This window comes from Sylvia atricapilla, chromosome 1 (assembly GCF_009819655.1).
Source record: "Sylvia atricapilla isolate bSylAtr1 chromosome 1, bSylAtr1.pri, whole genome shotgun sequence".
NCBI lineage: Eukaryota > Metazoa > Chordata > Aves > Passeriformes > Sylviidae > Sylvia > Sylvia atricapilla.
The window spans coordinates 152,682,674-152,698,177 of NC_089140.1; the positions used below are offsets into that span (position 1 = coordinate 152,682,674).

Here is a 15,504-nt window from a genome sequence, read left to right on the forward strand (position 1 = left end):
CCATGCCCTTGGAGCCATAGGGAAAGAAAGAGGTCTATTGACAGCACAGGGATTTCTGATGAAATATAAAAAAGAAATATTGTGCCTCCAAGACACCACCCAGCTGCCCAAATCGTACCACAATGCAGGGCACAGCAGCTTGGGGATGGCAAAATCCATGTGGGAAATAGATTTGCAATAAAGCTCCATGAGAGGTTCTGCAACCAAGCATCCTGGTGTAAATTCCTGAGAAAGGAATTTCACCCCTGGAGGTGAGACCTGGATTGAGTTGGGCAGATTGAAAATTGGCTGCTTATCTAAAAGCCCACAGTAAAGAGGGTGGGCGGGTGGATGTTCTGTCCCAATAACCACGTCAGGCCCACCCCAAGTGATGCTGCCATTTGTAAAGGAGAAAAGCCCCAGCACACCTCTGGGGAATCGATGGGATGGGGACTGGTCTGCAGCCTCAGATACTCGGTGTCTGCAGGACAGAATTGTCAGCTCTGGTACAGAACAATGCCCCAGGTGTTGGAAACAGAACCCTTTGAATTCAAACCCATCAGCTCCAGGGATCACCGAAAGAGGAAACACTGCCAGGGATTCCTGGCAAATGGATTTTCTAAGCCACCGCGCCAACAAGGGCTCAGGTATCTCCTGGTGTTGGTGGATCCCTTTTTTGGGGTTCGGAACTTCTCCTGCAGCACCACCAAGGCCGCAGAAGTCACCCAGGCACTCCCCAAGGAGATCATCCCCAGGCTCGGGGTGCCCACAGGGATGTCATCTGATGGGGGACCCCATTTGGTGTGTGAGGTGTGACAGCAACTGAGTGAGCAGTGGGGAGTGGGGCTGGGGCCACTGGGGGGACATGGGACAGTGGGATTGGGTTCCTGGGGGGTGAGAATTAAGAGAGAGAACAGAAAGTTTCAGTTCCCTCAGACGTGCAGGACAGAGCTTAAAGCCCGACTGGCAAAAGGAAGCAAAGGATGTAAAAGTGTGGATAGTCAGGCTAAAATTGGCTGAAAATCCACAGAGAAAGAGATGAAGGGAATTGCAGTGAGGGGCTTTGGCAAGTTCTGTAACACAGAAGGAACAGCCTCTGCCCAAAGGAAAACTTCCAGGTGAGGCCATCTGGGATATTGGTGCACCCAGTGAAAACCACACCCAGAAACCCCTCTGGATGACCCTCCAGTGCCAGAAAAGGACTTCCAGAAAGAGGCGGGGCCATGCAAATGATTTCCCAAGAAAGGGATGTACCTGCATTAGATAAGGGATGCATTTTAATGAATATTTATGATTCTAGTGGATAAATTCCCTATGGCAAAATACCTCTGAGCTGCAGGACCAGGAGAGATCTGCGGTGATTCTGAGCTGATCAAGAATTACGGCTTTGTGATCCCTCCAGCTCTGTCCGGGAGTTCACTCCAGCCCATTTCGGTATCAGGGGCTGGGGAGGCACTTTGGGAGCTCATGGGACTGGGATTGCAGAGTGGGGCCATGGGGGCTGCAAAGAGACCTTGTGGGAGCTGGGGGTGACTCCTGGACTTGCGTTGTGATCTTTGGGTGACACCGAAAGGGTCATGGGACTGGAATTGCATTTGGGTCTGGGAGAGGACTCTGGGGGACACTGGATTGGGGGTGACGGAGTGGCTTTAGGAGTTTGAATGAGGTTCCTGATGGGTCTGGGATCACAAGAGGGCTGCAGAGATCTGGGAGCAGGATTGAGATTCTGAGGAGCCCTGGGGGGACACTGGAAGGGTAAACACAGGACTGGGATTGGGAGTTGGGGTGGGTGGGGCACTGAGAGGACACTGGGGAGGTCAGGGATTGACCCCAGGGTTTGAGCTGGGGGAACGCTGGAGGGTCTGAGGTGACACCCACGGGGGGAAGGGACATGGGACTGGGTGTGGGGTTATGGGGCTGGTGGGCACAGGGATGACACTGGGGGACACAGAAGTGGGGGACGGGGGGCACTGTGGGAGTTGGGTCATGGAGGGCACTGCCGGGGGACAAGGAGTGACCCCAGAATTTGAATCAAGGTCCTGGGGGTCTGAGGGACTTTGAGCAGTCTAGGAATGACCCCAGCATTTGGGCTCAGCATCCCACGGTGTGTCCAGGGGTCTTCTAGGCGGAGCTGCCCCCTTTCCTGGGTGTACCCCAGTTCGTCTTCTCAGTCCCTCATAGAGGAACCCTTCCCATGTAATTCTGTGTGCCCTCAGTGTCCCCTCAGTGTGTCCCTCTTTCTCCGCCAGTGTCACACACTGCTCCTGGTGGCCTCTCTCCTCCATGGCCCCTCTGGCCCACACCCTGGCACTGCTGGCAATGACCGTGGCCACTGCGGCCATCAACGTGGTGCCAATGGACATGGCCCAGAACTCCTTCGATGACCAGTACCGAGGCTGTGGTCCTGCCATGTTCACGGCGTTGCCGGCCCTTAACCGCTCTGAGTTCCAGAAGAATCCTCTCTTTGCCCGGGTCTGGACTAAGGCCAAGGCTGAGTGGCGCAAGCGGGGCTCCCGTGTGTCCCCTCTGGCGTCCCCAGCCCAGGCCATCGCTGTCATGGCCTACTCGAGCAAGGACATTTACCAGCAGTTCAATGCTGCCGTGCGCGTGGCCGGGCGCTCCCCCCAGGAATATCGAAAGAACTTCCACTTTAAAACATTTCATTTCCTGCTGACCCAGGCCCTGGTGACACTGAGGCACGCTCAGAACTCGCAATGTCGCCACGTGTTCAGGGGTGCACGTGACATTCATTTCAAGGCACGACGTGGCCAGAGGGTCCGGTTTGGTCAATTCACATCGACATCTCTACGTACAGAGATTGCTCAGAAATTTGGTAGAGACACCATATTCCAGGTGCACATGTGCCATGGCGTGGACATCCGGGGATTCTCCATGTATCCACAGGAGGAGGAGGTGCTGATCCCACCATATGAGACTTTTGAGGTCACCCAGGTCATCTGGGATGGGAAGAGGACATGGATCTGGCTCCGCTCCACCGGGACATTCAGTAAATACAACTGCGAGTGGCTGAAAGGTGAGACCACAGGGGACAGCCTGTGGGGATGGGGACACCTACTATGGCCACGGGGACACCCCTGATAAGACACAGGGGACACAATGACCCTCACAGGGGATGAGGGACAGGGACACCCACTCCGTGTTTGTGGGGAGAAGGATACCCTGTGCTGGGGACACCAAGTTTGGAGACACCCATTTTGGGCGCAGTGGCAGGAACACCCATGACAGGGAAGAGGACCCTCACATCTGCGAGGGGAAACCACTGCCATTGGAGGACAGGGACAGGGATGCCCCCATTCCGACCCTCCCCACCAAAGGCCCCATGTGCTGGATGTGGGTGGTCCAGGACTCCCCATGGCACTCCCTGAAGCCCTGTCAGCTTCTGACACTGCCTGTCACCCCCTTGGCACCTTCTGACTCCCCCTGATCCCTGTCACCCCTAAGCCCACCATGATGCCCCTGACTTCCCTGGCTCCCTGTACACCTTCCATCCCCCCCAACACCATGTCAGCTCATGGCCCCCATCTCTCCTGTCACCTTTAATCCCCTCATTATGGTCGTCCCTGACCCCCTATTTGTCCCTCAGGTGGGAGTGTCCCCAGCGCCCCTTTCCACCTTGGATGACTCCTCCTGGCCACCACAGCCCTGGAAGTGACCACTGGGATCCTCTGAGCCACGGTGCTACCGATGTCCTTGAGGCCATTGTGATCACTGTGGCACCATAGCCACCATGGCCACCAAGGTCATTGAAGTCATTGTGGTCTCTGTGGCCACCGTGATCACCAAGACCACCAGGACCTCCAGAGAAACAGGGCCACAAAGTCTACCAAGGCCACCACTGCCATTTATGGCCATCTTGGTAGTTACTGCCACTAGTGAGGTCACTGGGCCCACCACTGTCCCTGTGGCCATGGTGGCCACCACAGCCACCATGGTCACTGCAACCACCAGAGTCACTGTGACCACCATGATCACCTAAACTCCTTGAGCCACAAGGCTGCCACAGCCACTGTGGCCACCAAGGGCATTGTGCAAAGTAATTCCATTAAATAATTCTATCAGAAAATTCCTAATAAATAGTCCTATCAGAACAATTCTAGTAAATAATTCTATCAAAGATATTCCATTAAAGTATTCTCCCCAAGCCAACAAAAGGAGACACTATTAAAGCAGGGCTCAAGGCCACACATATTTCACTCTAAGCAGGAATATGCGAGAGGTATCTCTGTCTGACAGGGGTCTGAACATGGCCAGGGTCAGCACCAGGCACAGCTCTGGTGCTTCGTCCTCAGTTGTTAATTTGGGCTTGGTGATTTTGGTTGGTTTTAGCCCAGTTTAGCACCAGTACCATCTCAGGCAAGGAGGAAAACTGCTGGAGCAGCTCTGGAGAGGCACCTGAGGGTGATGGTGGGTGACCAATGGAGCTATCCATGTGGCCTTGGTCCAGGGGGGATCCAGGGGACATCAGGAAGAGCAGGGCCCGGAGGTCAGCGAGTGACTGTGCCCCTCTGCCCTGCCAGGGAGGCTCATCTGTTGTGCTGGGTCCAGCTCTGCACAGTGCTGTGTCCAGCTCTGCCCAGCACCATGTCCAGTTCTGTCCAGTGCCATATCCAGGTCTGTCACGTGCCCTTTCCAATTCTGGGCTACTCTGGACCCAATCCTGTGCTCAGGGATGATGCTGCCTGAGCCGGGAGCTTGGGCCTTCCAGCCTGACCCCCTCTGAGATAAATGGATTCTGGGAGTTGTGGTTTGATAATTGTCCACCGGAGGGCAGCAGCGAGCAGGGTTAAACAGTGGCACTGCGCAAGTGCTGCGGCCATCTGCAGTTCCGGGTGCCACCACCAGGCGGCAGCAGGAGCTGGTGGCACTGCCGAGCGCCCACCCCGCCCCATCCCGGCCCCGGGGCTCTGCAATGGTTTGGGATGGAGCCACCTTAAAGCCTGTCCTGTGCCAGCCCTGCCATGGACAGGGACATCTTCCCCTGGGCCAGGCTGCTCCAGGATCCCCCAGCCTGGCCTTGGACACGGGCAGGGACCGGGCAGCCACAGCTTCTCTGGGCAACCTGTGCCAGGGCCTCACCCCCCTCACAGGGAAGGATTGTATTGGAAGGATGATTGGTGATGTATTTGAAAAACAACTCAGTGGGCTTGGGTCTTTGGAAGAAATGGTTCTCAATCTCGGCAAAATGGGTCTTGATGTCACTACAGAAATGAAGCTTTTCACAAAACCCTCATGGTTTGACCAGAAAGTTTGAACTCCTGAACTTTAGGGTAATGGGAAAAATAGGTAACCACAAAGCCTCTTGCAAGCCCCAGGCAGCGTGAACTTCGGGACTTTGGGGGAAAATGGCTGGTTGAAGAGTAATATGGTGTCTGTGGTTTGGGAAGGCTGCACCTTCCCAGCAGCCCCATTCAGCTGATGGGGAAAGGAAGAGAGCAAAGTGTGACTGAGAGTTTGGGATAAAAGGAGGCTGCAGCCTCTGAAACCTCAAGAGAGAAACCCCATCGCAGTCTGGCTGTGGAAACTCTGTCCCTTTATTCGAATAAGGTTTCAAAGCTGCTTTGTGGACACTTGGCTTTCCATAGGGTGGCTTTTCCTCACACACTGAAGGTGCTGGGTAGGGCTTAAAGACTTATCAGCAAAAACGATAAAAGAATGTAAAAGTTTTTCCACAGTACAATAAACACGGCTCAAACCAGTGCAGAAAGAGATAAAGGAAACTCCAGTGCGGTTTTTGACAAGTTCTGTAACAGAGAAGGAGCAGTGCCTGCTGAAAGCAAGAGTTTGAGGGGAGGTCACCTGAGCTATTGGGGTATCCAGTGAAAATGACCCCCAGAAACTCCATTTTTATGACTCTCCAGGACAATAAAAATGATTTCCTGAAAATGGCAGTGCCTTGCAAGTTATTTAAGGGAAAAATGCTGGTTTTGAATTAGCTAAGAAGCCCAAATTAAAGATATGTATAATTAGGATGGATAGATTCCCCTGTCACTCTCCCTGACCACCAATCCACCCCCTGCAGCTCTGGCCACACTCCCCCTCCCCCTGCACATGGCCCCCATCTCTCCTAGGTCTGTGTCATGGCCACCAGCAATCTCCTCTCTCCCCCCCTGGTCATCCTGACCCCCTGATCCCCACCCCCAAGGTCCTCTGTCCCACCAGAACCCTCCTCATGGCCCCCCTGTACCCCTGAAACCCCTGACCTCTCTCTGACCCGTCTAAACCACCTCATCTCCATGGACCCCTCACCCCTCTCTTTTTCCACCCACTCGCAGTTGTATTTGCTGAAGGTCCCGGTGGAGTGAAGCCAGATCTGTGTGCTACACCCATCCTGGGTGACTTGGGTCACCTCAAAGGTCTCAAAGGGTGGGATCAGCACCTCCTCCTCCCGTGGATAGCTGGAGAACTGATGGATGTCCACACCATGGCACGTGTGCACCTGGAATATGGTGCTGCTACCAAATCTCTGGGCAGTCTTTTTGCTCAGCGATGTTGATGTGAATTGACCAAACCGGACCCTCTGGCCAAATTGCGCTTGGAAATGAATGTCACGCACGCCTCGGAACACACGATGACATTGTGCATTCTGAGCATCCCTCAGTGTCCCCAGGGCCTGGGTCAGCAGGAAATGCAGTGTTTTGAAGTGGAAGTTCTTTCGGTATTCCTGGGGGGAGTGCCCGGCCACACGCACGGCTGCATTGAAGGACTTGTACATGTCTGGCATCGTGTAGGCCATGATGGCAATGGCCTGGTCTGGGGATGACAGAGGAGACACAGGGGACCCCTGCCTCTGCCACATGGCCACAGCCTTAGGCCACACTCGGGCAAAGAGAGGATTCTTCTGGAACTCGGAGCGGTTGAGGGCCGGCAACGCCGCAGTCATTTCAGGGCCACAGCCACAGTACTGGTCATCGAAGGATTCCCAGGCCATGTCCAGGGCCACCTCATTGATGGCTGCAGTGACCACGGTCATTGCCAGTAGTGCCAGGGTGTGAGCCAGGGGGGCCATGGCAGGGAGAGACCACCAGGAGCAGTGTGGGACACTGGGGGACAAAGAGGGGACACTGAGGGTACCCACGGGTACATTGGAAAGTTCCTCAGTGAGGGACTGAGGAGGGGAACTGAGGTCAGCCGAGGGAACGGGGACAGCCCTGGCTAAAAGACCCCTGGACATATCCTGGGATGCTGATCCCAACTTCTGGGGTCATTCCAGGACTCCCCAATGTCCCTCAGACCCCCAGGACAACAATCCCAGTCTCAGGGTCCCATGTCATTCACCATTACTGTCCTCTGGCCCCACAGGGCATTGATTCTAATTCTGGGGTCACTCCCTGTCACCACAGCAGTGCCCTCCATGGCCCCACTCCAACAGTGCTGTCCCTGGACCCCACTTCTGTGTCCCCCCCCTAGTGTCATCCCTGTGCCCACCAGCCCCATAACCCCACTCCCAGTCTCATCTCCCTCCCGACATTGGGTGTCAGCTCAGCTGCTCTGCAGTTCCCCCAGCCCAAACTCTGGGGTCATTCCCTGACCTTCCCAGTGTCCCCTCAGTGCCGACCCACCCCAAGTCCCAATCCCAGTCTTGTGTTTACCCTTCCAGTGTCCCCCCAGTGCTCTGCAGGACCTCAATCCTGCTCCCACACCTCTGCAGCCCTCTGGTGATCCCAGGCCCCTCAGGAACCTCATCCAAACTCCTAAAGCTACTCCCTCAGCCCCCTCCAGTGTCCCTCAGTGCCCTCTCACAGACTCCAATCCCACTCCTAGGATGGGATGTTATGATGAGGGCAGGATGTTTTAACAGCTGCTGGAAACCCATCTGGGCTGGGACAGAACATATTCTCCTCCCCTCTCCCTGCCCAAAACCCACCAGGAAAGGCTTGGCCGGGCTGGGTCTGGCCGGCCCTGCCTGACCCCAGCAGAAGCTGGGCTGCCACCTTACCTCTTCTGAGGTCGGAGGGAAAAGGAAGTTCTCAGCCGCATCTCAGCCTTAGATGTGGATTCACAAAGGCTCATACAGCTTCCTCTGTGGTTATATGAGGTGTCAGCATCTAAAAATCGGCCTCTGACAGGTCTCTGTCCTTTCCATAGAAAATTAACAGGTGCTTATAGGCAAATGTTTCTTCTTTAACTAAAAACCAAGCTGTGTTAACCCATAACATCTGCTTTACCCTGCCTCTCTCAGGAAATGCTCTTCCTGTCCTGGAGAGTTCCTAAACTAGGATCTGAGTAGTTATTTTCACTGACTGCCTCAACATCTCAGCCTCCCCTCAAACTTTTGGTTTTGGCTGTCGCTGCTCTTTTTGTCTTAGAGAACTTGTCAAAAACCACACCGGAGTTTCCTTTCTACTCTTTCTCCACTGGTTTGAACCACATTCATTGTCTTGTAGAAATACTTTTACATCTTTTTATCATTCTTTCAGTCATGCCTTCAGCTCTACCCAGAACCTTCATTGTGTGGTGAAAAGCCACTCTACAGAGAGCGAAGTGTCCACACAGAAGTTTTGAAACTTTATTTCAATGAAGTTTCAGAGTTTTTACCCCTGTGAAACCCCTGTGGGGTTTCTCTCTCGAGGTTTCACAGGATGCAGCCTCCTTTTATCCCAAACTCTCGGCCTCACCTTGCCGTCTTCCTTTCCCCATTGACTGGGGCACAGGGAAGGTGCAGTATATTTGTATATTTATAGGATGCCTTGGAGTGGCTGCCTGGAACAGAGGCCAGACACAATTATGAGACTAAAAGCAGGGATTTATTCAAAACCTTCAATGGACACACCTGGGGCAGGCAGAAGCCTCTGAGATGCTACACCCAAGATGGACAATGGCCAAGAGTTATTCATACAGTTATCGGTTTTGTCTGTTTACATATCAGGGTTTAATCCTCCAACTGAAGCTTCAGGTAATGAAATCTCATTCCCCCAGTTTGCTAGCAGCCTAATTTACTTTTGTTTATACTTTTCAGGGCCTGAGACAGTGACATGTCCCTGAGTTTCAGCCTAGAGAAGAATTGTTTTGTCTCAATAAAAAGGGAGACCAGCAGGTGACAGGCTGTGGAGTTCTAAATCCACACTAAACAGTAGAGGACATGAAAAAGATAAAAGCTCAATCCTAAGGCATCATGTACACAGGGGTGAGGTCCCCTTTCAGCTGTGTCTTCTCTTGAGGCTGAAGAGCCCCAGCTCCTGCAGCCTTGCCTGGTGAGAGAGATGCTCCAGTGCCTTCATCATCCTCAGAGCCTCTGCTGGGCCTGCTCCAGGATCTCCACGTCCCTCCTGTCCTGAGGAGAGCTGGACATGGCATTGGGAAGAACTGGACATGGCACTGGGCAGAGCTGGACGTGGCACATGGCACACAACACATTTCTGCCACGGCTGCCACCACTGCCCTGCCTGGTGAGCCCCTGGGACATACAGAGCCAGGGCACAGAACTGGGGGAGGGCAGAGAAGGGCCTTTTGACCATCCCTCACAGCGTCTTCCCTCTCCTCACAGCTTGTTCTCACCCCTCACAGATTCTTCCCTCTCCTCAGAGCTGTGGCGGTGCTCAGAAACCCCCCGGCTAAGAGTGGGGCTGAGTGGGTGCCTTTCCCTCCCTCCCTCCCTCACTCCCACCCTCCATCCCCACTGCCCTTCCTCCCTCCGTGCTTTCCTCGTTCCCCCTCTCCTGATCCTTTTTCCCCACTTCGCCTCTCCTTCCTGCCTCACTCCCCATTCCCTCGTTGCCCCATTCCCCCATCTCTACTGTCCTCCCTCATTTCACCTTCCTTCCCTCTCCGTCCCTCCCTCCATCCCCCTCTGTTCCCTCTCCTCTCTCCTTCCCACCAACAAGAGACAGGAAGAGGGGAAACGGCCTCAGGCTGTGCCAGGGGAGGCTCCCGCTGGACACCCGGGGCCGGGATGGGGCGGGGCGGGGCTCTGCAGCGCCACCAGCTCGTGCTGCCGCCTGGTGGTGACACCGGGAACTGCAACTGAGGGGGCGGCACATGCGCAGCGCCGCTGTTTAACCCTGCTCACTGCTGCCCTCCGGTGGACAATTCCTGAATGGTAACGCCTAGAATCCCCAAATCCCAGAGTGAGTCAGGCTGGAAGGACCCAGAGTGGGCACCTGGCCCAACCTCCCAGCTCAGGCAGCATCATCCCTGAGCACTGGATTGGGTTCAGAGCAGCCCAGAACTTGGCATGGCACTGGGCAGAGCTGGACACAGCACTGGGCAGAGCTGGAGGTGGTACTGGGCAGAGGTGGAAATGGCACTGGGCAGAGATGGGCACAGCATTCCTCATGTGCCTCCCTGGGCAGGGCAGAGGGACATCATCACTCCTGGATGTCCTGGCCCTGCTCCTCCTGATGTCCCCTGGATCCCTCCTGTCCCCAGGCCACAGCCAGCTCCACTGGTCCCCCACCAGCACCTCCAGATCCTTCTCCACAGTTGCTCCTGCAGGTCCCCCCCCACTCAGGGGATGGCACTCTGGACTGTCCCTCCCCATGGGACCATGGACCTGCCCTTGCCCATTGGAACCTCTCAATTTCCAGGCTTTCATGGCCCCCTGAAGTGCAGGATGTGTCAGGATGCTCTGCCTGCAATGTGGCCAAGGGACAATGTCCCGTTTGTGGCCATTGGGGCTGCATGGAGAGGGATCCTGTGCTGATTTTGGTGCTGAGTTGGGCTAAAAGCAGCCCAAATCACCAAGCCCAAATTGAAAACTGAGGGTGAAGCATCAGAGATGGGCCTGGCCACCCATCAGCTGACCCTGGCCATATCCAGTCCCCTCTCAGACAGAGATTCTTCTCCCATATTCCTGCTTGGAATGGAATGTGTGTGAGGCTCCTCCCTTGGAAGGGGAGGCGCCTCAAGGATCCTGCATGGGGCTGAGAGAAAGAGACGTTCCTACAAGTGTTGGTGTGGGGGGTGACCTGGAGCCCTGCTTAAGAATTGTCTCTTTTTGCTGGCTTTGACAGACCTCTTTAAAGACATTGTTTGGATAGAATCATTTAATAGAATTGTTTTGCACAATGGTCCTGGTGGTCACAGTGGTCACTGTGGCTGGGGCAGCCTTGTGGCTCAAGGAGTCTTGGTGATGATGGTGGCCACAGTGGCCTTGGTGGATGTAGTGACCATGGTGGCCAGAGTGGCTGTGGTGGCCACTGTCACCTTGGTTGCCATGGTTACCATGTTTCTACAATGACCTCGCTGACATTGGTGGCCTTGTGGTTCAGAGGATCCCAGTGGCCACTGCCAGGGCTGTGGTGGCCAGGAGGAGGTGGAAGGGTGCCATGGAGATGTTTCCATCTGGAAGAAAAAGAGGGGGTCAGGGGGTCCGTGAGGGACAAAATAGGGTTTCTTGTGGCCATAATGGGCTTAGGGATGACAGGAGGGATTGGGGCCATGAGGTGACAGGTGATGGGGTGTTGGGGGGGGCATGGTTGGGTACAGGGGCCAGCAAGGTCTGCAGGGTCATGGTGGGCTTAGGGGTGAGGACAGGACTCAGGGGGAGTCAGGGGGTGCCATGGGGGTCGTGGCCCAGCACATCCAGCACAGGGCCCATCCCCACAGCACTGCCTTTGGCAGGGAGGGACAGGGGCAGAACGGGAGTGTCCCTGTCCCTCTCCACCCCTGTCAGGGGTGTCCTTATCTCCTCCCAGATGTGGGGGTCCCCATCCCTGTGCCCTCTCATGGGATTCCTGGCCCTGTGCCACAATGAGTGTTCCCAGACTTGGTGTCCCAAGCACCAGGTGTCCTTTGGCCCACAGACACACAGTGAGTGTCCCTGTCCACCATCCCCTGTGAGTGTAATTGTGTCTGTCCCCTGCGCCTTATCATGGGTGTCCCATGACCACAGTGGGTGTCCCCCTGCCCCCAGGCTGTCCCCTGTGGTGTCACCTTTCAGCCACTCGCAGTTGTATTTGCTGAAGGTCCCAGTGATGTTGAGCACGATCCGTGCCTTGTTCCCTGCCTGGGTGACTTTTGTCACCTTGAAGGTCTCAAAGGGTGGGATCAGCACCTCCTTCTCACTCGGAATGTAGGAGAATTCCTGGATGTCCACGCCGTGTAGCGTGTGCACCTCGAACACCGTGTCTGTCCCAAAGCATTGGGCAATGTCTTTGCTCAGCGACGTCGATGCGAATTGACCGAACCGGATGGTGTCACCACGCTGTGCCTTGTACTGGACCCCACACACACCCCGGTATACGCGGCGACGATGCGGTCCCTGAGTGTCCCTCAATGTCACCAGGCCCTGGGTCAGCAGGAAATGCAGTGTTTTGAAGTGGAAATTGTCCTGGTATTCCTGGGGGGAGCGCCCGGCCACACGCACGGCATTGTTGAACTCCTGGTACAGATCATTCATGGTGTAGGCCATGATGGCAATGGCCTGGTCTGGGGATGACAGAGGGGACACACGAGACCCCCGCCTCTGCCACTCAGCCATGGCCTTCACCCAGACCCGGGCAAAGAGAGGATTGTTCTGGAACTCGGAGTGGTTGAGGAACGGCAACGCTGCCGTCATTTCAGGGCCACAGCCCAGGTACTGGTCATCGAAGGAGTCCTGGGCCATGTCCAGAGGCTTCTCTTGGTTTGCCATGGTGGCCATGGTCATTGCCAGCAGTGCCAGGGTGTGAGCCAGGGGGGCCATGGCAGGGACAGGCCACCAGGAGCAGTGTGGGACAACTGGGAGACACTGAGGGGACACAGAGGGGACACAGAGGGGACAAGGTGGGGATTCCTCATTGAGGGACTGGTGAGGGGAGTGGGGTCAGCCCAGGAGGAAGGGAGGCACTCTTGGCCAGGAGACCCCTGGACATGTCTGGGCTCCCTGATCCCCAATCCTGGGGTTAATAATGCCTCCCCACTGTCCCCCACTCTGCCAGGGACCCCAACCCCAATCCCACAGTGCCGTGTCCTCCTGGCCTCACCAGAAGCCCAATCCTACTCCCATGATTACAAGTCCCTTCAGCCCCCTGGGATCCCAACCCACATCCTGGGGTCACTTCCTGAGCCCCCCAGTGTCCCCCTCCACCCATCCCCAGACCCCAATCCCACTCCCATTCCCTAATTTCATTGGTGTCACCCCAGGACCTCAACCCAAATCTGGACACCATCCCCTGCCCTCCAGTGTGTCCCAACCCTCTCTATGACCCCAGTCCCACTCCCAACATCCCACAACCCCCTCACTTTCTCCCAGAGCACCCCATGACTCCAATCCTAGTCCAGTGACACCCCCAGTGTCCCCCCAGACCCCAATCCCACAGTCCCCTTTCCCTCCCCAATGTCCCCCTAGCTCCTGATACCGGAATGGGCTGCAGAGAACCCTCAGACAGAACTGGAGGGATCACAAAGCCGGAATTCTCAATCAGCTCAGACTCACAGTGGATGTCTCCTGGTCCTGCGGGTCTGGGGAGACTTTGCCACACTGAGCTTATCATCCATTGTAATATAAATATTCATAAAATGGGCAGCCTATCTAATGCAGAAACATCACTTTTCTCCTAAATAATTTGAGTGGCCCTGCCTCTTTCAGGAAATGACTTTTATTGTCCTGTCAACAAAATGGGGTCTCTGGGGGTCATTTAGACCGAGGGCCCCAGTGTCCCGGACGACATCGTCTTGAACTTTTGCTTTGGGCAGTGTATGCTCCTTCTGTGTTACAAAATTCACCAAAACAGGAACTCACAGGGGTTCCCTTTATCTGTTTCTCAGCTGGTTCCCACTGCATTTGCCCTGCTGTGTTCACACTTTTACATCTATTGCTGCTATTTTGCAAAATGGGCATTAGGCTCAACCCAGCACCTCCAGGGGAACTGAAACTTTCTATTCCCTCTCTTATTTCTCACCCACCAGAACCTTAATCCCACCATCCCATGTCCCCCCAGTGTCCCCCAGCCCCACTCCCCACTGCTCACTCAGTTGCTGTCACACCTCACACACCAAATGGGGTCCCCTATCAGATGACATCCCTGTGGGCACCCCGAGCCTGGGGATGATCTCCTTGGGGAGTGCCTGGGTGACTTCCCCGGCCTTGGTGGTGCTGCAGGAGAAGATCTAGACTCCAAAATGGGATCCACCAACACCAGGAGATACCTGAGCCCTTGTTGGCGTGATGGCTCAGAAAATCCATTTTCCAGGAATCCCCGGCAGTGTTTCCTCTTTCAGTGATCCCTGGAGCTGATGGGTTGGAATGCAAAGGGTTCTGTTTCCAACACCTGGGGCATTGTTCTGTACCAGACCTGACAATTCTGTCCTGCAGACACCGAGTATCTGAGGCTGCAGACCAGTCCCCATCCCATCCATTCCCCAGAGGTGTGCTGAGGTTTTTCTCCTTTACAAATGGCAGCATCACTTGGGGTGGGCCTGACCTGGTTATTGGCAGTTATCACCCACCCACCCACCCTCTTTATTGTGGGCTTTTAGAAAAGCAGCCAATTTTCAATCTGCCCAACTCTATGCAGGCCTCACCTCTGGCAGTGAAATTCTGGCAGGGGATACAGGTCAGGCCATCCCTGACCCCCATCTTTGTCCCCTAATTGGGAGTGTCTCCAAGGTCCTCTTCCACCTCAGAGGATTCTTCCTGGCCACCACCACCCTGAGAGTGGTCTCCAGGATCCCCTGAGCTATGGGGCCATCAGTGTCACCAAGGTCACTGTGCTCACAGTGGCCACCAGTGCCACTCTGGCCACCGTGGTCACTAGAACCACCAAGGCCACTGTGACCACCACCACCACCAAGACTCCTTAATCCACAAGGCTACCATAGCCACCACAGCCACTGTGGTCACCAAGGCCATTGTGCAAAGCCATTCTATTAAATTATTCTGTCTAAACAATTGCATTAAAGAATTCTGTCCAAGCCAGCAAAAAGAGACAATCCTTAAGCAGGGCTCCAGGTCACTCCGTACACCAACACTCGTGGGAACATCTCTTTCTCTGACCCTGGCACAGAATCCTTTGGGAGCCTGCCCTTCCCGAGGGAGGAACCTCACACGCATTTTATTCCAAGCGGGAATATGGGAGAGAAATAATTTCAGGTTGGTGATTGGGGCTGGGTTTAGCCCAATTTATCACCAGTGCCATCCCCTGGCTGGGGGGAGCAGCAGGAGCAGCTCTGGAGAAGGACCTGGGGGTGCTGGTGGGTGACCAGTGGAGCTGGCTGTGTGACCTGGGGCCAGGAGGGATCCAGAAGCCATCGGGAGGAGCAGGGCATTGGGGTCAGGGAGTGACTGTGCCCCTCTGCCCTGCCCAGTGAGGCACATTGGGAGTGCTGTGTCCTGCCCTGTCCAGTGCCGTGTCCAGCTCTGCCCAGTGCTGTGTCCAGTTCTGGGCTCCTGGAGCAGGACAGGAAAGGCCTGGAGCTCCTGGAGCTCTTGGAGGGCAGCATGGATGGTGCCAGGACTGGAGCATTTCTTTCACAAGGTGACAAATAACAGAGAGAATGGAAATTTTCTGTTCCCCTGAAGGCACTGGACAGGGACTGGAGACAAACTGGCAGACGTGATAAAAGGATGTGGGGGTTTGTATAAAG

The 15,504-nt window shown here is 55.2% G+C and overlaps 3 protein-coding genes and 1 pseudogene across 3 annotated transcripts in view; 1 reads left to right on the plus strand and 3 right to left on the minus strand.

The window, feature by feature from the left end:
- LOC136372724 (NAD(P)(+)--arginine ADP-ribosyltransferase 2-like) overlaps window positions 1-3,669 on the plus strand; it is a 29,739-nt gene extending 26,070 nt beyond the window's left edge. The window contains exons 2-3 of the mRNA XM_066337467.1: window positions 2,229-3,013; window positions 3,584-3,669. Coding sequence (XP_066193564.1) covers window positions 2,263-3,013; window positions 3,584-3,621 — 789 coding nt within the window. The 5' untranslated portion in view covers window positions 2,229-2,262 and the 3' untranslated portion in view covers window positions 3,622-3,669. The remainder of the gene's footprint in view (window positions 1-2,228; window positions 3,014-3,583) is intronic.
- The window catches only part of LOC136372600 (NAD(P)(+)--arginine ADP-ribosyltransferase 2-like), a 188,934-nt gene extending 175,992 nt beyond the window's left edge, over window positions 1-12,942 (minus strand). Inside the window, exon 1 of the mRNA XM_066337290.1 lies at window positions 11,872-12,942. Within this exon, the coding sequence (XP_066193387.1) occupies window positions 11,872-12,622 (751 nt within the window). The 5' untranslated portion in view covers window positions 12,623-12,942. The remainder of the gene's footprint in view (window positions 1-11,871) is intronic.
- LOC136372734 (NAD(P)(+)--arginine ADP-ribosyltransferase 2-like) overlaps window positions 1-15,504 on the minus strand; it is a 36,715-nt gene that overhangs the window by 3,758 nt on the left and 17,453 nt on the right. The window lies entirely within an intron of this gene.
- On the minus strand, window positions 6,065-7,061 carry LOC136375572 (erythroblast NAD(P)(+)--arginine ADP-ribosyltransferase pseudogene; annotated as a pseudogene).